This window comes from Rana temporaria, chromosome 2 (genome assembly GCF_905171775.1).
Source record: "Rana temporaria chromosome 2, aRanTem1.1, whole genome shotgun sequence".
NCBI classification, from domain to species: domain Eukaryota; kingdom Metazoa; phylum Chordata; class Amphibia; order Anura; family Ranidae; genus Rana; species Rana temporaria.
The window spans coordinates 426716425-426740868 of NC_053490.1; the positions used below are offsets into that span (position 1 = coordinate 426716425).

Sequence of the window (24444 nt, forward strand, 5' to 3'; positions counted from 1 at the left end):
TGGGGGGGTTGTAGCAGTTCTCAAAGTATTTCATGGTGATTTATCCCTCTCTCCTTGCATTTATTTCTCTCCTGAAGGAGGGACAGCCCCTGTGGCAGTTGATTCAGGGAGGAGTGGCTGGAGAAAGAGGTGGTGGTGGGGGGGGGAGGATAGGGATGCGCGCTATACATCATGCTGCAATACAAGACAGCTTGCTGATGTATGAGGATTTTCTCTTTTATTATTGTCAATTCGCTTCATTTCTTATGAATGCTTTTTTGTCTGTTTTTTTTTTTTTTTTTCAACCTGTAAGTTCTCCCAGCTGCAGAGAGGTGTCCTTTAATTTCCAACAGGCTTGATTTTTTTTTTTTGGGGGGGGGGGCAAGTCTGCTGTGTCCCCCTTGCATGTGACAGCCTGTGCTGTCTGATGGTTTCAGGCATGATCATGCGTATGACTGCCGAATCCCAGCCTAGGAAGATCTCGCTCCAATACTCCAAGTGGATGTTGCAGCTGCAACAAGAGAGAAACCGTGAGATTTGGGAATAGCCTAGACGTTTTCTGGCTGCAAGGATTTGTGTTTGTTTATTTCTTTCTTTTGCAGTCTTCTCCAGTGATGTGTTGACAGTCTAAACAATCGCCTGAGACCAATGAAATACACAAAACTGTATCTCTGCGATGATCAGCCTTCTATAACAAGCATGGGATCCGACAATTGCCATCTGTGGCTGAGACCTCATCAAAGTAGTGTTGGGGATTTCGAGCAAGAGGTGGTGGAAGAAGAGCACTGCAACTTTTGAAATCATCAACAAAAAATCAAAACAATTCATCCTTTTTTTATTGGAATTCTACCTCCTGTCATAGAGGAACGCAGCAATGGGACTTACCTAAAGTGGATTTCTGCTTCTTTATGATCTTGTCTTTTTTTTTCTGCTTTAACTGCCTTTCACCATTTCTTCTTCTGGATCCACAATGGTTAAGTAAACAGAATGCTCAGTGATCCCAACCATGTCCAGGGCAGTAAGGGTGGACTTCCTTCATAGCCTGAAGCCTTCAGTCCTCACCATGGCCAATTAAAAGTCCATCCATCCTGAGAGTATATACAGCAGTGGATGTGTCTGTTCATACCCAACTTCCAAGATTGTTTTTTTTTTGGAAGGACTAATTAGTCCCTGTAGCCTAAATGACTCTGATGAGCGATGCATTCGGGTGCTGGGAGGCAAGAAGCTCACCATGTTAGAGTTGAACCAAACTACACTACTTTGCACAGATTTTTTGCCTTAGAGAGAAATAAGGGTATTTTTTTATTTATTTTTTCTCTTGCTGCTTAATCATTTGGGGAAGTCGGCACAGTTGAGTAGTCTAAGCCTTTGTTTATTGTTTTTGTTTTTTGAGCATCTCCTTATGTGTGTGGTCCCTGATGGTCCTAGCCAGGCTCTGGGAGAGCCTGACATCTCAGCCTGTGCCTCTCCCCCTCCTTGGCTCCCTCTGCACTAGGATGTTGCGGAAGGTTCTGCACAGGGGGCTGAGAACGTGCTTTTCAAGACTCGGGTTTTTTATCGCCAGCCATCCAGTGTTTTTTGTGTCAGCTCCAGTGCTCATCTCCATTTTGCTGGGGGCCAGCTTCAGTAGATACAAGGTGGAGGAGAACATTGAGTATCTGCTAGCTCCTAAGCACAGCCTAGCCAAGATAGAGAGGAACCTGGTGGATAGTCTCTTCCCAGTCAACCGTTCAAAGCACCGTCTTTATTCTGATCTTCAGACGCCTGGGAGGTACGGCAGAGTCATCATAACTTCATCCAGGAGAGCAAACATGTTGGACCAACATCACACGGATCTCATCCTAAAGGTAATTATGCTGCATAGCTTGCATGCCCAAACCACCTGTTAGCACTGCTACTTTGCATATCAATATCGTTCTGGAGAGAAAATCCCACAACGCGTCATTCCCTTTGCATTGATTTCTGCTGAACACCTTTATCATATATTGCTACATTTTTTATCTGTTTTGTGCAAGAGCAGCTTTAATATGGCTAAAAGCATTTTTAAACTGCATTAACTCATAGTAATCAAACAGCCATCCTATTGAATTGTATTGATCGTTTTAAGATGCTGAAAGGGGAAAATCTGATTGGCTGCTATGGGATATTGCAGAGCACCATTTGGTCTGTTAAAAAAAGGATCAGTTCACCTGGAACCAATATTTTGTTTTTGTACTATAATTTGGTGTAGGTCCTGGTAGGCTAAATCATTCATTTGCACCATATGTTTTTTTGGGGCTCTGGTGGCAAACTTGAATTCCAGGATCCTCATACTTAACGCAGTTATTGGTCTTTTTAAGAGGATAACCCCCCTAGAATACATATTTTGTTTTGGTATGTTATTTTGGAGTAGGTGCCGGTGGGCTGAATTACCCATTTGCACCATATTTTGGGGTTCTGGTGGTAAACTTGAATTCCAGGATCCTCATACTTAACACAGTTATTAGTGTTTTTAAAGGGATCAGCCCAACCAAGAACCAATATTTTTGGAGTAAGTGCTGGTAGGCTAAATTGATCAAGTTGCAGCATATTTTTGGGGCTCTGGTGGCAAACTTGAATTCCAGGATCCTCTTACTTAACACAGTTATTGGTCTTTTTAAAAGGATAACCCCCCTAGAATACATATTTTGTTTTGGTATGTTATTTTGGAGTAGGAGCTGGTAGGCTGAATCACCCATTTGCACCATATTTTGGGGTTCTGGTGATAAACTTGAATTCCAGGATCCTCATACCTAACGCAGTTATCGGTCTTTTTAAAAGGATAACACCCCCTAGAATACATATTTTGTTTTGGTATGTTATTTTGGAGTAGGTGCTGGTGAGCTGAATCACCCAGTTGCACCATACTTTGGGGCTCTGGTGGCAAACTTGAATTCCAGGATCCTCATACTTAACGCAGTTATCTGTCTTTTTAAAAGGATAACCCCCCTAGAATACATATTTTGTTTTGGTATTGTATTTTGGAGTAGGTGCTGGTAGGCTAAATCATTCATTTGCACCATATATTTTAAAAGGATCAGCCCCCCCTAGAATCTGTATTTTGTTTTGGTATTGTATTTTGGAGTAGGTGCTGGTGGGCTGAATCACCCATTTGCACCATACTTTGGGGTTCTGGTGGCAAACTTGAATTCCAGGATCCTCATACTTAACGCAGTTATCTGTCTTTTTAAAAGGATAACCCCCCTAGAATACATATTTTGTTTTGGTATTTTATTTTGGAGTAGGTGCAGGTGGGTTGAATCACCCATTTGCACCATATTTTGGGGTTCTGGTGAATTCCAGGATCCGCATACTTAACACAGTTATTAGTCTTTTTAAAAGGAGTAAGCGCTGGTAGGCTAAATTGATCAAGTTGCAGCATATTCTTGGGGCTCTGGTGGCAAACTTGAATTCCAGGATCCTCATACTTAACACCGTTATTGGTCTTTTTAAAAGGATAACCCCCCTAGAATACATATTTTGTTTTGGAACTTTATTTTGGAGTAGGTGCTGGTAGGCTGAATCACCCATTTGCACCATATTTTGGGGTTCTGGTGATAAACTTGAATTCCAGGATCCTCATACATACGCAGTTATCGGTCTTTTTAAAAGGATAACACCCCCTAGAATACATATTTTGTTTTGGTATGTTATTTTGGAGTAGGTGCCGGTGGGCTGAATCACCCATTTGCACCATATTTTGGGGTTCTGGTGAATTCCAGGATCCGCATACTTAACACAGTTATTGGTCTTTTTAAAAGGATAACCCCCCTAGAATACATATTTTGTTTTGATATTTTATTTTAGAGTAGGTGCCGGTGGGCTGAATCACCCATTTGCACCATATTTTGGGGTTCTGGTGGTAAACTTGAATTCCAAGATCCTCATACTTAACACAGTTATTAGTCTTTTTAAAAGGATCAGCCCAACCAAGAACCAATATTTTTGGAGTAAGTGCTGGTAGGCTAAATTGATCAAGTTGCAGCATATTTTTGGGGCTCTGGTGGCAAACTTGAATTCCAGGATCCTCATACTTAACGCAGTTATTGGTCTTTTGAAAAGGATAACCCCCCTAGAATACATATTTTGTTTTGGTATGTTATTTTGGAGTAGGAGCTGGTAGGCTGAATCACCCATTTGCACCATATTTTGGGGTTCTGGTGATAAACTTGAATTCCAGGATCCTCATACCTAACGCAGTTATTTGTCTTTTTAAAAGGATAACCCCCCTAGAATACATATTTTGTTTTGCTATTTTATTTTGGAGTAGGTGCTGGTGGGCTGAATCACCCATGTGCATCATATTTTTGGGGCTCTGGTGGCAAACTTTAATTCCAGGATCCCCATACTTAATGCAGTTATTGGTCTTTTTAAAAGGATCACCCCTCCTAAAATATATATTTTGTTTTGGTATTTTATTTTGGAGTAGGTGCTGGTGGGCTGAATCACCCATTTGCACCATACTTTGGGGCTCTGGTGGTAAACTTGAATTCCAGGATCCTCATACTTAACACAGTTATTGGTCTTTTTAAAAGGATCAGCCCCCCCCCCCTAAAATCTGCATTTTGTTTTGATATTGTATTTTAGAGTAGGTGCTGGTAGGCTGAATCACTCATTTGCACCATGTTTTGGGGCTCTGGTGGCAAACTTAAATTCCAGGATCCTCATACTTAACGCAGTTATTGGTCTTTTTTAAATGGATCAGCCCCCCTAGAATCCGTATATTGTTTTGGTATTGTATTTTGGAGTAGGTGCTGGTGGGCTAAATCACTAATTTTCACCATATTTTGGGGCTCTGGTCGTAAACTTGAAATCCAGGATCCGCATACTTAACACAGTTTTTGGTCTTTTTAAAAGGATCAGCCCAACCAAGAACCAACATTTTTGGAGTAAGTGCTGATATGTTGAATCGATCAAGTTTCAGCATATTTTTGGGGCTCTGGCGCCAAACTTGAAATCCAAGATCCTCATACTTAATGCAGTTATTGGCCTTTTTAAAAGGATCGGCCCACATAGAACCAATATTTTGTTATGGTATTTTATTTTTGGTATATGGTGCTGGTAGGCTGAATCACTAATTTTCACCATTATGTTTGAGGAACTCTGGTGGCAAATCTGAAACCACTCATCTGCACAATATGTTTTGGGGACTCTAGTGGCAAATCCAAATTCCAGGGCCCTTACCCTTTGTCTGTTTTGTACAGGAGCAGGTTTAATATAGATGAACTGTGCAAACTGCATTCATTCACAGTAACTAAACAGCTATCTTCTTAAATTGTATCACTTGTAAGATGCTGAAAGGGGGAATCTGATTGGCAGGCATGTGATATTGCACAGTATTATTGGTCTTTTTTAAAAGGATAAGCCCACCTAAAACCAATATTTTATTTTGGAGTAGGTGCTGGGCAGCCAAATCTCTAATCTGCACCATATTTTTAGGGATTCTAGGGGCATAATTGAAATTCCAGGTTCCCTCACACTTGGTTTTGTACAGGAACATGTTTAGTATGTATAAAAACACCTGCACACTGCAATAACTCATAGTAGCCAAACAGCTATCATATTAATATGCATTGATCATTTTAAGATATTGCACAGAATCATTGGTCATTTTAAACGGGTCAGTCCACCTAGAACCAATATTTTATTTGTACATTTAATTTTGGATTAGGTGTTGGTAGGCTAAATCACACATCTGCAACCTATCTTTGGGGACTGCAGTGGCAAATAGGAATTCCAGGATCTTCACACTTTCTGTTTTGTACATGGCATGTTTAATATTGATAAAAACTCATAGTAACAACCAACCTATTGAATTGCTTGATCATTTTAAGCAATGGGCAATCTCATTGGCTGTTGGCTGTTGTAGGAATATTGCAGCACATATTTATTTGCATTTCATGGTCTTTTTAAAAGTATCAGTCCATCTGGAAGCCATCCAGGTTTTATTTTGGTATTTTATTATGGATTAGGTGAGGGTTGGCTAAATCACTTATCTGTACCATATATATGTGGGGGCTCTAGTTGTAAATCAGAATTTTGGGGTCCTCATAGCAACTTTGGCAATCACAGTGGGGTGGGGGTTGGAGTTCTCATTTACTTGCATTACAGTGAATCTGAAAGGATTGCCACTGCTTTGTCAGGTGAAGGGAAGAGAAGGGGCGGGGCGGGGCGGGACGGGACGGGGGGGGGGGGTTTGTAAAAGCAAAATGTTTGCTATGTAGAAAAAGCCTGTAAATCATAGAAGCAGAATCCATTCATGACTAGAATACAATTTTTGGTAGAGTAGCTGTTTTTGTAAATCAATTGTTTGCTGCCATTACAAGCATCAAAGAACAATACAAACATGACAAAACAAGACAAAAAAAAGCCCACACACAATCAGGATTAATCTAAACCGGTAAAAGGCAACAGATCTTTTTACAAAGTGCTTACAAGTTTATCCCTCAAATCCTCTGTACTGTACTGTGGAATGTAATACATCCATACTGTAGCATCATTCTACAGTATGTGAAAATATGGCCTCCTATGTGAAATTTTGTGAATGAGAGATTCTAGTATATGGAACATAGGAGAATTAGTATTTATTATTTGGTATTTGTTTGTTTGGAAAATGATATATCTTCTTTAGATAAACACCCGAAAGGCATTTTAGCAGTGTGCTTTTCAATGAATGAAACTAGTGACATTCCAGGCCTGTTACAACGTAACTTCCATTCATGTGACACTGCCAGGTCAGTCCGCATTCACTGATTTTGCAAAGTGTTTTTCAGTAGATTCACATTTCAAAGATGCTGTTTGTAACCTGTTTTAGAAAGAATAGTCTACATTAGTAGATCTAGTGTGTTGCTAGGTAACATGCTCATTTAAAAATGCGCCAGTGTCCACATGGCATTAAAAGTACCTATTTGAAAAGGCCATACCATACTTTAGCTTCAAAAGGTAATTTCCTACAGAAATGACTTATTTAGTGTTGAATTCCTTTTCACTTCCATAAAGCCCATGTTTTATAGGCAATTATAGTATAGAAATAAAAGGTTAAAAAATAATTCTGTATGTTTGTATGTGTGTGTTGTGGTAAAAATATACAACTTATATTTACCCATACAGTCCTATTACAGTGATAAATTGCTCTGCAATTTTTTTCATTTTGAATAGAGTAAAGGTAAGATTATAACGCCTCTCATATTTGTTTTTTGACATTTGTGTCCCTTTTTGGAGATTTTCATTTACTTCCTGTCCCATAGCCAAACAGTAAGTGAGAGTTAGGCCCCTTTCACACAAATGCGGACTGTATGTCCGCTTTTTCATCCATCCGTTTACAGATGAAAAAGGGACATACAGTACATTAATCCCTATGAGATATAGGGTGTCAACGGATGAACATCCGCTGACACCCGATCTCATCGGTGTCCGCAATGCTCCGATTCTGAAGAACAGATCGGGTGAACAAGGACAGACGGTCTGTGTTCATCCGATCCCCCCATAGGGGAGAGCGGAGATCTGACAGGGTGGTCCCTGCACAGTGTGCGGGGACTGCCCTGTCATCTGCCGGCTCAGCGGGGATCAACGGAGCGACTCCCACTGAGAAAGCGGATACATATGTACGGATCCTCACGGGATGTGTACATGTGAAAGGGGCCAAAAGCCCTGCAAATTAAGGACATTTCTTGGGGGGACCCCCAGGTGACCAAAACCAGTGTACCCATTGGAAGATTTTCCCTTTATTACTTTTCTGGGGACAACCCAAAATGTGGGATTTTCTTTTACTTTCACTTTCAGTGATAATGGTAAACAGGACAAATAGAGAGGGGGAATCTCCCTAATGGAGGCACAGACAGCAAAAAAATCCCGATGGGTGTTCTAATCCATCTCCACTCTATCCAAAACAAACAAGGTTGACTTTAGTTATACTTGAAATCACTCTTCATAACTCAAATATCTAACAGGCCTTGTGAAGCAATTATAGAAGGCCCACATGTCAGCATTACCACTGGTAAGAGAAGTATCTATTTTGCCTTGTACACACGATCAGAATTTCTAAAGAAAAAAGTCAGACGGAATTTTTTCATTGGATATTCTGACCGTGTTTGTGCCCCATCTGAGTTTTTCCTTCGGAAATTCCGACAAACTTAGAAAGAGAACATGTTCTCTTTTTTTCAGATGGAAATTCCGTTCGTCTGTATGGAACTCCGACATGCATGCTCAGAATCAAGACGATGCATGCTCGGAAGCATTGAACTTTATTTTTCTTGGCTCGCCGTAGTGTTGTACGTCACCGCGTTCTTGACGGTCAGAATTTGGTGTGACGGTTTGTATGCAAGACAGTTTGAACGGAATTCCATTGGAAAAATCCTTCGGAGTTTATCCCGTTGGAAATTCTCCGTATACAAGGCATTTGGGTAGACAGATCATATAGTCCTTAGCTATGGAGTAGCAAATTAAAGGGGTTGTAAAGGTACAAGTTTTTTCACCTTAATGCATCCTATGCATTAAGGTGAAAAAACATCTGCGGATATATATATATATATATATATATATGTGTGTGTGTGTGTGTATATATATATATATATATATATATATATATATATATATATATATATATACAGTATATATATATATGTATATATATATATTTTTTTTTTTTCTAAATGCCTTAATTTTTCCTTTTTTATAAGTAAGCACATATCCTCTGTTGTTAGCTGCATAAGGAGCTCAGGGAGCTACGGGAGGAGATACAGCACACTTGTCTTCCCAGTGAATGGCTGTTTGGGATTGGGGGGGGGTGGGCGGCATGTCAACACAAGTCTAATCAATGGAGAAGAGAAGTCTGATATCCCAGCACAGTCAGCAAACTGACCACACTGTGCTCTCATGCCTAGCATGAATATTAGGAAAGGGGCGAGGGGGGGAAACTGGTAGGATCACCGGGTATCACACAAGAAGAAAGCAATTCAGAGAGATAATGATACTTTTTCTTACAAGTATGTGGTACAACAGGAATATGAAATGTGGGGGTAACATATTCTTTAATGCCTGGATGAATGGGTAATGCAAGTATGTTACAGGGAGGAATTAGAAAAACAAATACTGCTGTGTTAATGCTAATAATGGACTGCATCATATATGTTATTTTTGACTTTGCTCATAATTCCACTTTAACCACTTGCCAACCATATAACATAGATATACAACGTCAAGGCTGTTCTGCTGCGCCAGATCACATACCTAGCACATGATCTGGCACTTGCCAATGGCCAGCCAGTGTCATTAGTATAGTGACAGTGCATATTTTTTGCACTAATCAAAGTATTAGTATCACTGGCTCCCAAAAACTGTCAGTTAGTGTCAGAATTTTGCCAAAATACCGCAGTACGACTATAAGTCTCTGATTGCCACCATTACTAGTAAAAATAAATAAAAGTACCCCATAGTTTGTAAACACTCTTGCCCGGATTCAGATACAAATGCCTATCTTTAGGCGGGCGTAGCGTATCTCATATACGCTACGCCGCCATAACTTTGAGAGGCAAGTCCCGTATTCAGAAAGAACTTGCGCCCGAAGTTACGGCGGCGTAGCATATATGGGCCGGCGTAAGCCCGCGTAATTCAAAATAGGCTGGTAGGGGGCGTGTTGTATGCTAAATAGTCGTGACCCCACGTAATTAACGTTACTAATGAACGGCGCATGCGCCGTCCATGAAAGTATCCCAGTGCGCATGCTCCAAATTACGCCGCAAATAGTCATTGCTTTAGACGTGAACGTAAATTACGCACAGCCCTATTCGCGTACGACTTACGCAAACGACGTAAACGACGCAAAATTCGACGCTGGCCCGACGTCCATACCTAACATTGGCTATGCCTCATAGAGCAGGGGTAACTATACGCCGAAAAAAAGCCTTACGTAAACAACATAAAAAAATGCGTTGTTTCTGAATCAGCGTATCTAGCTCATTACCATATTCGACGCGTAAATCTACGGAAGCGCCACCTAGCGGCCAGCGTAAATATGCAACTAAGATATGACGGCGTAAGAGACTTACGCCGCTCATATCTAGGCAACTGTGAGGCGAATCTGATTCTATGAATCAGGCGCCGAGTTGCAACGGCCCGCATTCAGAGTTACGATGGCGTATCTGGAGATACGCCGTCGGAACTTCTTTCTGAATCAACCAATAACTTTTGTGCAAACCAATCAATATAAGCTCATTGGGATTTTTTTTTAAACAATTTTTTTATTGGATATGTTTTATAGCAGAAAGTAAAAAATATAGTTTTTGTTTTCAAAATTGTTGGACTTTTTTGTTTATAGAGCCAAAAAAAAGAAATGAAAGGGCGATCAAATACCACAAAAAGAAAGCTCTATTTGTGGGGGGGGGGTGAAACATTTTTTGGGTACATTGTTGCAATTGTCAGGTAAAATATTGCAGTGCAGTATAGTAAAACATGGCCTGGTCATGAAATGGGGTAAATCTTTCATAAGTCAAGTGGTTAAATAAGATGTATATCATACTTAGAACAAAATCAAGTGGGACCTGTAGGGTCTAATAAATGTAAAAACCATAAAAGTATTAAAAAGTAAACAAAATCTTTATTCTACACATACACATAATTTGATTTAAAAAGGTTGGAGACAAACCAGATTAAAATCACAGTTACAGTTAGGTTGTCCAGGGTGTTGTTATCCTGGCTGAAGAATCCGAAGAGTTGTCCTACGCGTTTCACAGGATAACCCGCTTCATCAGGCCCACAAGTTATAGCACAATATATATATATATATATATATATATATATATATATATATATATATATATATATATATATATATATATATATACATATATACTGTAATGATATACAAACATGTTATTATAGAAAAGATTTGCATTAAATATTGCAACAGTGTTGGCTAATAATATCACATTGCATTTTAAATCCTTTTAATGGTTGTTTGAAAAATCTACCAACTGAATCCTAATAAAGCCTGTTACATGCATCGTAACAAGGCAATAAGAAGTATGTGGTTAAAAAAAGTTTGATGCTGCATCTGTCCCCTGCTGTCAAACACTGCTGATCACTCAGTTCTTCCCTCCATGACTGTCAGTCCCGACTCACTCCTCTCCAGCATTCCTTTGAGCACTGGGCTGAGGAGAAGGGGGAGTGGATGGCTCATTCTCCCAGTGGCACAGTTGAGAGGCTGAGCCAGGTATCTGGGTAGATCCCAACCAGTGGTGGTGCATCCATTAAGGGCACACAGGCGCTGCCCCCTCTCTCCAGCTACCCCCTATATGAATAATGGATAGATTCATGCATTGCATCTATCCATGGCCACTGCAGCCACCCCCTATTCAGGTGTCTGGCCCCTTTTCAGAAACCCGAATTACAGCGGTGGGGATGTATTTTTGAAGCACCTGATTAGAGCCATAGGCTCTAATAGGCTTCAAAAAAGATGAACTGCAAGTGCAGAGCATTGCACTCGCAGTTCACCCAGGTGTGTTAGAACAGTGAATGAATATTCGCTGTTCTAACACTGAACGGCCTCTCCGCCAATCAGGAAGCGCGAGTGTGTTACCCATCACCTGATTGGCTGAAATGACAGGTGCTGTGATTGGACACCTTTCAGGAGGAGGTGAGGAGAGACATGAAGGACACAGCTCACCGACATCACATGCTGCCCCACCGAGATATGGTAAGTGTCAGGCAGACGACGAGTGGGCGCGTCACAGTGTTAACTATTGATGTGTACAGTGATGATATTTGATGGAACAATGGCTGCATTTGATGGGCACAGTGGCTGCAATTCATGAGCACAGTGGCTGCAATTGATGGGCACAGTGGCTGCGTTTGAAGGCACAGTGGCTGCGTTTGAAGGCACAGTGGCTGCAATTGATGGGCACAGTGGCTGTATTTGATGGGCACAGTGGCTGCGCTTGATGGGCACAGTGGCTGCAATTTATGGGCACAGTGGCTGCAATTGATGGGCACAGTGGCTGCAATTGATGGGCACAGTGGCTACAATTGATGGGTGCAGTGTCTGTGTTTGATGGCACAGTGGCTGCGTTTGATGGACACAGTGGCTGCAATTGATGGGCACAGTGGCTGTATTTGATGGGCACAGTGGCTGCGTTTGATGGGCACAGTGGCTGCAATTTATGGGCACAGTGGCTGCAATTGATGGGCACAGTGGCTGTGTTTGATGGCACAGTGGCTGCAATTGATGGGTGCAGTATCTGTGTTTGATGGCACAGTGGCTGCGTTTGATGGACACAGTGGCTGCAATTGATGGGCACAGTGGCTGCAATTGATGGACACAGTGGATGCATTTAATGGGCACAGTGGCTGAAATTGATGGGCACAGTGGGTGCAATTGATGGACACAGTGGCTGCATTTGATGGGGCAAAGTGGCTGTGTTTGATGGGCACAGTGAGGCTGCAATTGATGTTTTTTTGTTTGCGCCCCCCAAAAAAAATTGGAGCACCAGCCGCCACTGATCCCAACTATAAAGTTATCTTCCCCTAGCCTGGACCGGCTGCATTACAAGAGTGCAGAATGAATTGCACTCCTGTGATTCATAGGAAAAGTATAGCTAAGTGCTTTGGTGTACATTTTTATACAGGACGAGGCAAATATTTTTCCTGCCTGGCACCTACTAAAATCACATTCTGGAGTCAATATTTACAAAACCATTTAAACAGTGAAAATGGACCTTGTGTCAAAAGCAGTGGAAAATTTGTGACACGTTAAAGAGTTAGTTCATATTTTAAAGAGCAACTCCGAACAAGCAAAATCCAAGAGTCATCTGCTAATGCGAGCTTGCAAATACTTCAACTCTGCTACCCACAAAAATTATATTCTGTGCTCTGTTAACAGATTTCAGAAAGCTATTCACAGAGCACATAGGTTTATGAATGAATTAGTGTGTTGTAACTTCTGTTTGTTTTAAACTTAGCTTAGCTTAACTTTCTCAATGTGAGAATCAACATGGGACCTTCACTGGGTGTTTAGGAATAGTTCTTCTGCATTCTTGAAAAGAATATAAAAGGGCCTTCTAGTTTATCACATACAGTAACTAACCAGAGGGAATAGGTAGACGGGTGCACTACTCTTAGGTCCAAATAAAAAAATACATTAGCAGGTTGGCTGTGCTTTTTGTGTGTCATGTATTTTGACTGGGGTGCACCTTTAACCGGAGAGCCATGTAATGTATCATTTTGTACCGCTACTAGGTTAGTGTGTAATTTGTCACACAGAGTAAATGGTAGACATGTGCACACTGAAATATTCCGTTTCAGAATTTCGTTTTCGTCCAAAAAATAAATTCATTTAGTTACTCCCGAAATTAGTTTTTATTTATTTTGTTTCGTAAAAAAATGCATTCGTCTGAAAATCCGAATTAATTAAGGTCGAATCTGTCATTGAAGGCTTATGGTGTCTGTTGAATGTTCTAAGAAGATTCGACGGAGCAGCTAAACTGTACGATGCCGCAATCGTACATTTCCGGTCGAATGTTCCGCCTACAAGCTATAGAAGAATTCTGATGTTGTATGACAATAGTAATAATTATATTTATAAATTATTATTACTAGTTAACCAACATTCGAATTCTTCTATAGCCTATGGGCCGAGCATTTGACTGGAAATGTACGATTGCAGCGTCGTACAGTTTAACTGCTTGTCAAATCTTCTTAGAACTTTTGACAAACACCATAAGCCTTCCTTTTCAAGTTTTTCCTTCCTTTTCAGTTTTGGACTTTACTTAATGGGGATTTGTACATCATTTGCATACATTATCATTTGTGTTTTGTGGTTGCAAAAATACTTAAAAAAATATTTAAAGAATCTGGAGCATAGTGTAGGTAATAATAACGAAATCTTGTGCTAAAGAGATTCTGACCAGCTACGGGTATAAAGTACAAGCACCCAGAAGTGCACATACCTGCAGCACCTTTCAGTATTCAATGCTTTATCTGATTGCCAGGCATTCCGATCAGTCAGAGCTTTAGCACTTTCTCATAGTGCTGAAACGTGGCCTTTCCCACACATTTCTATTGGTCAGTAAGGCCACCCATCAAAGCCAATCATAATATGTGGGGTCAGGGTTTAACAACATGCTTTGCACTTCCCAGAAGTTTGGGAGGTCTGCCCAATAAGAATCGCCCAACATCTAAATAAAGCAGATAATACTGAAAGCTGTCACAGGTAGCCTGTCAATAGTTTTTAAGTTTCTCTCCAACCACTTTGCATATTATTTTATATATACTGTGATTCTGTACTTGCCAAATATGCTGCAGAAATCTCCCTTCACTAAGTCTGGCTGCAACAATTTTAACTGTTCACTTCCTGGATTTACAAATATACACAGATGCACACCTCCAGCTCTGCAGCCTGCTAGCTGTCTCCTCTCTGCTCCTGTGTCCTACTCCCCCCTCCCCCCTCCCCTCACAGCTCATGACAGTACTGCTCCTCCCCTTCCTGCTGCTTGCAGAACACTAACCTGTATACAAAATCAGCACTGCCTCCTATTGCAGTGTCCCCCTCTGTGTATGATTTATAAATATAAATGCTGCAAATACCTAATTTCACAGCCCAGATTGTGATCATATGACCAGCCAGATCTCTCCTCCTCCCCTCCAGATTGACATCAGCAGGGGAATCTGAGCCCCTCCCAATGCATCTGTCAGAGAAAGAAAGGAGAGAGCTAGCTGGTCATGCAATCTAGGCTGTGAAATTAGGTATTTGCACCAGAGAGTGTCTGGTCTCAGCAGCCATGATACACTGTGGTCAGTTTACATAGGGGAGGGCAGAAACTGGCAGGATCAACCAGCTATTTCAGGTATTATAGTGGGCCAAATGACACAGGACAAGCACTGTGTCATATAACATGCTTTTTAAGAATCAGGATCCATTTTTTTAGGAGGCAGTGCTGATGGTGTATGCAGGTTAGAGTGGGCTTAACAACCACTTTACATTTACCTAATAAGTAAACAGTCTCTATCCCTTTAACCACTTAACACTGTCTCTGTATCATGTGACCTCTGTGATTTGCTTCCACAGTGGTCACATGATCTATCCTGCTGGTTCCCAGTCAATAGCTTTGACAGAGAGCTGACCGTGATAGCTCAGCCAGTGTGCTGGAAGCATGTAGTAAGCACACTGTCAGCAAAAGTCACCTTTTTGCACCTAATCTCCTGGACTTTAGGGAGGCATGGGCACAGTGAGGCATGGGCACAGTGAGGCATGCACATGGACTCAGTGAGGCAAAGTGAGGCACAGTGAGGCATGCATATGGACACCCTAGGCGTATACTCGAGTCAATACGTTTTCCCATTTTTTTGTGGTAAAATTAGGTGCCTTGGCTTATATTTTCGGGTCAGCTCATACTCGAGTATATACTGTATATGCATTATGTGATTGGCAAGAGGTTAAGAATCAACTCAAGTGAGTGTATTGCCTGCACATATTGGTGAAGTTTTGGAACGTTTATAATATTTTAATAGAGTATTTTTTATCAAATGATTTGTAGTACATTTGGTACAGTTTAGTATAAAAAAAATCACACCAGAATTATGACTAGTCTTTAACTAGTTGTAGTATTGATCAGCAACCACTGCAGCCTAAGTTTTACGCAGTGCCAGACCTGTATGATTCACAGGGTGGCATTAAAATAGCAATCAAATTTGCATATACATCACGATGCACTGCTCTATTTGTCTACTGTAAAAATCATACAGTAGATGGATGTGACCTAACACACTAATAAAACACATGGCGGCCTCCATCCCTGATTTGGTAGATAGGAGAGAATGGTTTGTGGGACTTTAAATGAGGGAACGCCATGTCAAGAGAGAATAATAACATAAAAATTAAGTTACAGCACATGATTTATTACAATCTTGAATACATATCAGATATTTTGTATTAAATAGATAGCTAGTCACAAGACTTAGTCTAAATATGCTGCTCATAGCATGCAATACAAATAAAAAATAGGCATGGCAGATATACATGGTAAAATAAATCAATTGAAAAACATATGTAATAGAGACAGGTAACTGTTGGCATCTAGTGGCACTCTACGTGTTTCCTGGCATTTCAGCCATTCATCAGGAGTGTGATAAAGTAATATACAGAAAAGAAATCTAGACAAGGGTAAATGATAATGCCTTTGGAATAGGGGAGGACAGGGACTATGTCCCAACAAGGTGGAGACAATTGGGAGACTTACTGTACAGCCTCATGGCCAGGTCTGGTATCTGCCAAGAAAAGCAGGGGGTACGGCATGATGTCTCCCCTGGAGTTGAGGCGGGGGAACCCTCCAAGGATGGAGAACAGCACCCAGAGCATAACACAGTGGTCACAGCATGATCCCAAAAACCTATGTGTGCACGATGAGTGCATAATGTTCCTAAAACAAGTGTGTCAAAAAAATGTATTAATGAAAAAGTGTAAAAATAGTGTAGTAAAATATCTATGTGTTCCCATAAGGGGACTGCACGGGGGAGTGTGTATGGAACAAAGCCGAACAAAGGGAGGACAAATCATACCAAGAGATGGTAACTGAGCTCCCAGTGAAAATGGTGACCTGTGTGTAGGATTGGTGTGTAGTTCCTTGTGATTGAGTCAAGCAAATGAACCATCGGTCGCTCCAAGGCTACTATATACCCCCATTCCCAGGCAAGGCCCCATCAACTTCATGCCTGATTGGCCACTCTACACAAGGGAAGCGGGGAGGGGATTCCCAGCTGTGTGTGGTGGAGCTATCAGGAGTGGGTCCCCGGCCATCTCGTATGTGGTCAGGGATGGAAAAAATACATCAAATTGACGTCAATGACACCGCTAATGCGACATCGAAGCATGACGCTGATGCGCAGGAGGCCAGGCCCCGCCCCCACCTAAGGGGATTTCTGGGCTGCTGCGCATCGCAACACCAGAGCCAGAGAAAACACCCGACCCCCCTCAAACCCAAACTGAACCCGACAAGGGGTTGGGAAATGGTCTGGAAAGGATAGTGGGTCAAAGGTAATACATAGGGAAATAATGGCATAGGGATCTACTGGAAATAGGGAATGAATCTAATAACACTATTGCTGAACACTATTATGGCCCAGTATAAGGGCGATAAACAAAAGTTGATAAAGTATGTTAGGTGTGACAGGCCACTGTAAACGGGTGTTACCCACCCAAATATTTGGTATACAGTAAATTGATGTGACATGACACACACACACACACTATTAAAACACATGGCGGCCTTCATCCCTGATTTGGTAGATAGGAGAAAAGGGTTTGTGGGACTTTAAATGAGGAAACACCATGGCAAGAAAGAATAATAACATAAAAATTAAGTTACAGTACATGATTTATTTATTACAATCTTATCAGATATTTTGTATTAAATAGATAGGTAGTTGCAAGACTTACTCTAAATATGCTGCTCATAGCATGCAATATAAATAAAAAATAGACATGGCAGATATACATGGAAAAATAAATCAATTGAAGAACATATGTAATAGAAACAGGTAACTGTTGGCATCTAGTAGCACTCTACGCATTTCCTGGCATTTCAGCCATTCATCAGGAGTGTTATAAAGTAATATACTGAAAAGAAAAATAGACAAGGGTAAATGATAATGCCTTTGGAATATTTGAAATCGTGGTATCCTCTTAGTTCCCCTACAAAGTCCATTGAGCTTGTTCGTGAAGTCCACCTAATGCAGCTTGCACTAAAGTGAGATAAAAATAATTGCAAATATAAGTAATGAACCACAGGGAAGAAAAAACAAAAGTGTTTTCCTTCAGGTGTTGCCACCATCCCAAATTAGTAGGAATAAACCCTAAAAGGGCGTAAGTACCCCCCCCCCCCCCCCCGATACAGCAGGATTTTAAGGGCAAACAAAAACAAAAATGGGATACTATAATAATATATATTTATTAGAAAAGGATATTATTTATTATAATTTTTTTTTTATATATATGCAAATATAAAAATATGCCAAACATATTAATAATTTGCACAGTATACATTTGAATAGTACAAACATAAATTTTAAAACATTTATACAAATTTCCAGTGAGAGAAAGTTTTTCTCCTTTAGCCTAACATGTTTCAGGAATTCCAATCCTTTCTTTGGAGGCTCTTGGTAGGAGAAAGTACAACTATATTCTAAAATAGAGCAACAATGAAAAAGCTCAGAAAATTATTCCATAAAACAGCATCATTGAGGCCGCAAATACCTCTGTTATACATACCAGGCATTGAATTTGTAGACTTATTTGTCAAGATGTTTTATACTTAAAACAGTAAAAAAAAAAAAAACTGTATAAAATATCTTGACGAATAAGTCTACAAATTCAGTGCCTTGTATGTTGCAGGAAAAAAAAGTAAAACAAACTGTTATTAAAAATAAAATATTTCATGGTGTAATCCTATTAAAATCAGCCTTCCATATACATCTAACACCAATCAAAAAGAGAAATTCTCATATCTGTCCATGATTTTTACAGTAGATAGGAGATACGGGTTTGTGGGACTTTAAATAAGGGAACACCATGTCAAGAGAGAATAATAACATAAAAATTAAGTTACAGTACATGATTTATTTATTACAATCTTGAATACATATCAGATATTTTGTATTAAATAGATAGGTAGTCACAATTTACTCTAAATATGCTGCTCATAGCATGTTATACAAATTAAAAATAGACATGGCAGATATACATGGTAAAATAAATCAATTGAAGAACATATGTAATAGAGACAGGTAACTATTAGTGGCACTCTACGCGTTTCCTGGCATTACAGCCATTCATCAGGAGTGTTATAAAGTAATATACTGGAAAAAAATAGACAAGGGTAAATGATAGTATAGTAGCCTTGGAGCAACCGATGGTTCATTTGCTTGACTCAATCACAAGGAACTACACACCAATCCCAAACACAAAATTATGCACTCATCGTGCACACATAGGGCCAGATCCACAAAGATCTGCCTATCTTTAGGCAGGCGTAGCGTATCTCAGATACACTACGCCGCCGTAATTTAGAGCGTAGTTTCAGTATCCAGAAAGAACTTTCGCCGTAAGTTACAGCGGCGTAGTGTAAATGTGTCGGCGTAAGGGCGCGCAATTCAAATGACTAAGATGTGGGCGTGTTTTATGTTAATTCATCTTGACCCCACGTAAATGACGTTTTTTTTTTGCGCCGTCTGTGGGGGTTTCCCAGTGCGCATGCTCGAAATCACATCGCAAATAGTCAATTCTTTCGACGTGAACGTAATTTCCGCAAAGCCCTATTCGCGAACGTTTTACCCAAAAGACGTGAACGACGGAAAATTCGACGCTGTCCCAACGTCCATACTTAACATTGCGTACGCCTTATAGACCCAGGGGTAACGTTGTGCTGAAAAAAGCCTTACATAAACGACGTAAAAAAATGCACCGGGCGGACGTACGTTTGAGGATCGGCATATCTAGCTAATTACATACTCTACGCGGAAATCAATGGAAGCGCCACCTAGCGGCCAGCGTTAATATGCACCCAAGATCCGACGGCGTAATAAGACGTACGTCAGTCGGATCGAGCCCACATTCAGTTGTATCTTGTTTTGTGACTACAAAACAAAGATACGACGGGGCATCGTAGAACTTACGCGGCGTATCAATAGATACGCCGGCGTAAGTTCTTTGTGGATCTGGCCCATAGTATTTTGGATCATGCTGTGACCACCGTGTTGTGCACTGGGCACTGTTCTCCGTCCTTTGTTGGGTTCCCCGGGGGAGACATCATGCCCGTAACCCCGCTTTCCTTGGCAGATACCGGACTTGGCCTTGAGGCTGTACAGTAAGTCTCCCAATTGTCTCCACCTTGTTGGGACATAGTCCCTGTCCTCCCCTATTCCAAAAGCATTATCATTTACCCTTGTCTATTTTTCGTTCCAGTATATTACTTTATAACACTCCTGATGAATGGCTGAACTGCCAGGAAACGTGTAGAGTGCCACTAGATGCTAACAGTTACCTGTCTCTATTACATATGTTCCTCAATTGATTTATTTTACCATGTATATCTGCCATGTCTATTTTTTATTTGTATTACATGCTATGAGCAGCATATTTAGAGTAAAGCTGTGTACACAGGATTGGTTTGTCTGATGAAATCAGACCAATGGACTGTTTTCATCGAACAAACCAATCGTGTGTGGGCCCCATCGGTCTTTTTTCCATTGGTTTTAAATTTTTCCTATGGATAAAAAAAACAATAGAAAAATCAGATCGTCTGTGTGGAACTCCATCAGGAAAAAATCCATGCATGCTCCGAATCAAGTCGACGCATGCTCAGAAGCATTGAACTTCATTTTGTTCGGCTCGTCGTACTGTAACTTTGTTATTATTATTATTATTATGGTGTTCCCTCATTTAAAGTCCCACAAACCCTTCTCTCCTATCTACTGTAAAAATCATGGACAGCTATGAGAACTGCTCTTGACAATGTTTTTTTTTTGGTGTTAGATATACATGGTAGGCTGATTTTAAAAGGATTACACCATAACATTTTTTATTTTTTACTTTTTTTTCCTGCAACTTAATTTAACTTATGTTATTACCATTTAGTGAACGTGCCTCTTTTCTGAAACGTATATGTAGCAATGTAAAAGTATTGATTTTTTTTATTTTCCAATGTTGCAATTTTTTCTTATTCGTAAAAAAATTCAAATTTGATTTTGTTGGTACTTACACTGCTTCATTTCAATAAAATAATTTTGGAAAAAGTATTTTAGAATTGTTCCATTTAATAGGATTTTTTACTGAAACTATAGAATTGTCCTATTTAATAACAGGATAACGTATTTTTTCTTACAGTATAATATACAGAAGAAAAGTTGGTATTTTATTACCACCATTTAATCCATTCTGTTAATAAATGTATGTTAGGGGTTATGTAGCTCTACTGTAATAATACAGAAGCAGTGTCAGACTTTCTTTAAATGAAAATTCTCTCTATTGTAATCTGACACACTCGGCATACAAGTTGGTATCCATATAGCTGGAATGATAGTAAGCTTGGGGCCCCATTTATGCCGCTACCAGCCAATGTGCTCTTCTGCATTTGACAGGTTTTTGCCAGCTCAAGACAAAGTCACCAAAGATACACATTGGTTATCAATAAAATAAGTAACATAAACTTAATTTCCCTGTTTTACCATTTTATAATTAAATGCTTAAAAATAACATCCAAAGCATTGTCTTGTTTTTTTTTTTTTTATTGAGTGCCATGACAAATCTTAAAAAAAACCCTGCTGTGTGTTAATATTGAGGAGCATATATATATATATATATATACCTACATACTGTAAATACCAAATCATGTTACTATGTGATGCTCAAACCCAATAATATTAATAATAATAAAAAAAAACCTCCTTTGCCTTCCCCAGCTAAACGCTTTCATTTGCGTCTCACATGTTCCCCCTCACGGTCACTGCAGCTCACATTGGGAACATTTCAGTAACAGAGACAACACTATCATATCAGAAATCAGGCAGGGCTAGGTGTGGCCAAGTGCTGATTCACAAGCTACAAAGATACAGACTTTCGAATAATCAGTAACAATGCTGATATGCACACGCCCTGCATTTTTTTTAGGAATAAATCCTAAAAGGGCATAAGTACCCCCGGTACAGCGAGATTTTAAGGGCAAACATAAACAAAAATTGGATACTATAAAAATATATATTTATTAGAAAAGGATATTACCTGTTATTTTTTTTTATATATATGTGAATATAAAAGTATGTCAAGCATATTAATAATTTGCACAGTATACATTTGAACAGTACAAACATGAATTTGAAACATTTATACAAATTTCCAGTGAGATAAAATGTTTTTACATTAGCCTAACATGTTTCAGGAATTCCAATCCTTTCTTCGAGGGCTATTGGTAGGAAAAAATAGTGCAAAAAAGAAAAAGCTCAGAAAATGATTCCAGAAAACAGCATAATTGAGGCCGCAAATACATCCGTTATACATACCAGGCACTGAATTTGTAGACTTATTCGTCAAGATGTTTTATACTTGAAACAGTAAAAAAAACAAAAAACAAAAAAAACAATATAAAACATCTTGACGAAGTCTACAAATTCAGTGCCTGGTATTTATAACAGATGTACTGTACTGCATTTTACGGCGTATAAGACGACCTTTTGCATGTAAAATAATGCCCCAAAAGTCGGGGGTCGTCTTATATGCCGGGTACCTGTCTGTCAGATGGCGGCCATCCATTATTCAAAAGCCGCGCCTCCTCCTCAGACTGTTCCATGATAGGCGGAACACTAATTTTCCCAGCAGAGCCTCTGTTCAATGTTCCGCCTATCACGGGTGCCTTCTCATCCTCGACCTCGGATTAGAGGACATCCGTGATAGGCGGAACACTGAACAGAGGCTCTGCTGGGAAAATTAGTGTTCGGCCTATCACGGAACAGCCTGAGGAGGATGGCCCCCGTCTGACATACTCTGCAAACAGGAGAAGGTAGGGAGATCGTCGAGGCAGGGAATGGAATGGTACAGTGAGGTCGGCAATTGCAAAGTGGGGCATGTAATAATGGCACAGTGAGGCATGTAATAATGGCACAGTGAGGCATGTAATAATGGCACAGTGAGGCATGTAATAATGGCACAGTGAGGCATGTATAATGGCACAGTGAGGCATGTAATAATGGCACAGTGAGGCATGTAATAATGGCACAGTGAGGCATGTAATAATGGCACAGTGAGGCATGTAATAACGGCACAGTGAGGCATGTATAACGGCACAGTGAGGGGTTGTCTTATACGGCGAGTATATCCCAAAACCAACATTTTAGCTGGAAAATTAGGGGGTTGTCTTATACGCCCAGTCGTCTTATACGCCGGCAAATAGGTATTTGCAGCCTCAATGATGCTGTTTTCTGGAATAATTTTCTGAGCTTTATCTTTTTTGCTCTATTTTAGAATATAGTTGTACTTTTTCCTACCAATAGCCTCGGAAGAAAGGATTGGAATTCCTGAAACATGTTAGGCTAAAGGAGAAAAACTTTCTCTCACTGGAAATTTGTATAAATGTTTTCAAAATCATGTTTGTACTATTCAAATGTATACTGAGCAAATTATTAATATGCTTGGCATACTTTTATATTTGCATATACAGTATACAAAAAAAAAATAAACAAATAATATCCTTTTCTAATAAATATATATTTTTATAGTATCCAGTTTTGTTGTTGTTTGCCCTTAAAATCCCGCTGTACCGGGGGGGGGGGGGGGTACTTACGCCCTTCTAGGGTTAATTCCTACTAATTTGGGAAAGTGGCAACACCTGAAGGAAACACTTTTGTTTTTTCTTCCCTGTGGTTCATTACTTAACCTCCCTGGCGGTATGATTCTGTCTGGAATTACGTACCAAAAGCGGTACAATTATTTTGCAAGGAAATTTGGCGTTTTATACTGTAGGCCTGTAATTTTTAGAAATAACTCACCTAAATCTGACCAAGCAAGAGTCTTGTAGGCATCCCGGGTATGATTTTTTTTTTAACCACTTCCCGACGGCCGTACGACTTTATACGGCCGCAAGGTGGCTCTACATCTCTGGGTGGCCGTGTTTTTACGGCCTGCGCGCGCGCCGCATCGCTGAGATGCCAATGCGAGTGCCTGGCGGCCGCGATGTCCGCCAGGGACTCGCGATCGGCGGCTACAGGGACAAGACGTGAAGCTCTGTGTGTAAACACAGAGCTCCACGTCCTGTCAGGGGAGAGAGGAGACCGATCTGTGTCCCTTGTACATAGGGACACAGCATCGGTCACCTCCCCCAGTCACCCCCCTTCCCCCACAGTTAGTAACACAATTCAGGGTACACATTAACCCCTTCCTCACCCCCTAGTGTTAACCCCTTCAATGCCAGTCACATTTATACAGTAATTAGTGCATATTTATTGCACTGATCGCTGTATAAATGTGAATGGCGCCAAAAATGTGTCAAAAGTGTCCGATGTCTCCGCCATAATGTCGCAGTCACGAAAAAAAATGCTGATCGCCGCCATTAGTAGTCCCCTATTTTGTAAGCGCAATAACTAAACCAGACGCTTCTTGCGATTTTTTTTTCTTTTTTTTTTTTAACAAAAATATGTAGAATAATACGTATCGCCTAGACTGAGAAAATTTTTTTTTTTTTTTACAAATTGGGCAATTTATTATAGTAACAAGTAAAAAATATTGTTTTTTTTTTCAAAATTGTCGCTCTATTTTTGTTTATAGCGCAAAAAATAAAAACCGCAGAGGTGATCAAATACTACCAAAATAAAGCTCTATTTGTGGGGAAAAAAGGACGTCAATTTTGTTTGGGAGCCACGTCGCATGACCGCGCAATTGTCAGTTAAAGCGACGCAGAAGCTGAAATTTCACCC

At 40.2% G+C, this 24444-nt stretch overlaps 1 protein-coding gene across 1 annotated transcript in view; it reads left to right on the plus strand.

The window, feature by feature from the left end:
* Positions 1-359: 359 nt before the first annotated feature.
* Positions 360-24444, plus strand: part of PTCHD1 (patched domain containing 1) — a 257228-nt gene continuing 233143 nt past the window's right edge. Inside the window, exon 1 of the mRNA XM_040338253.1 lies at positions 360-1826. Within this exon, the coding sequence (XP_040194187.1) occupies positions 1398-1826 (429 nt within the window). The 5' untranslated portion in view covers positions 360-1397. The remainder of the gene's footprint in view (positions 1827-24444) is intronic.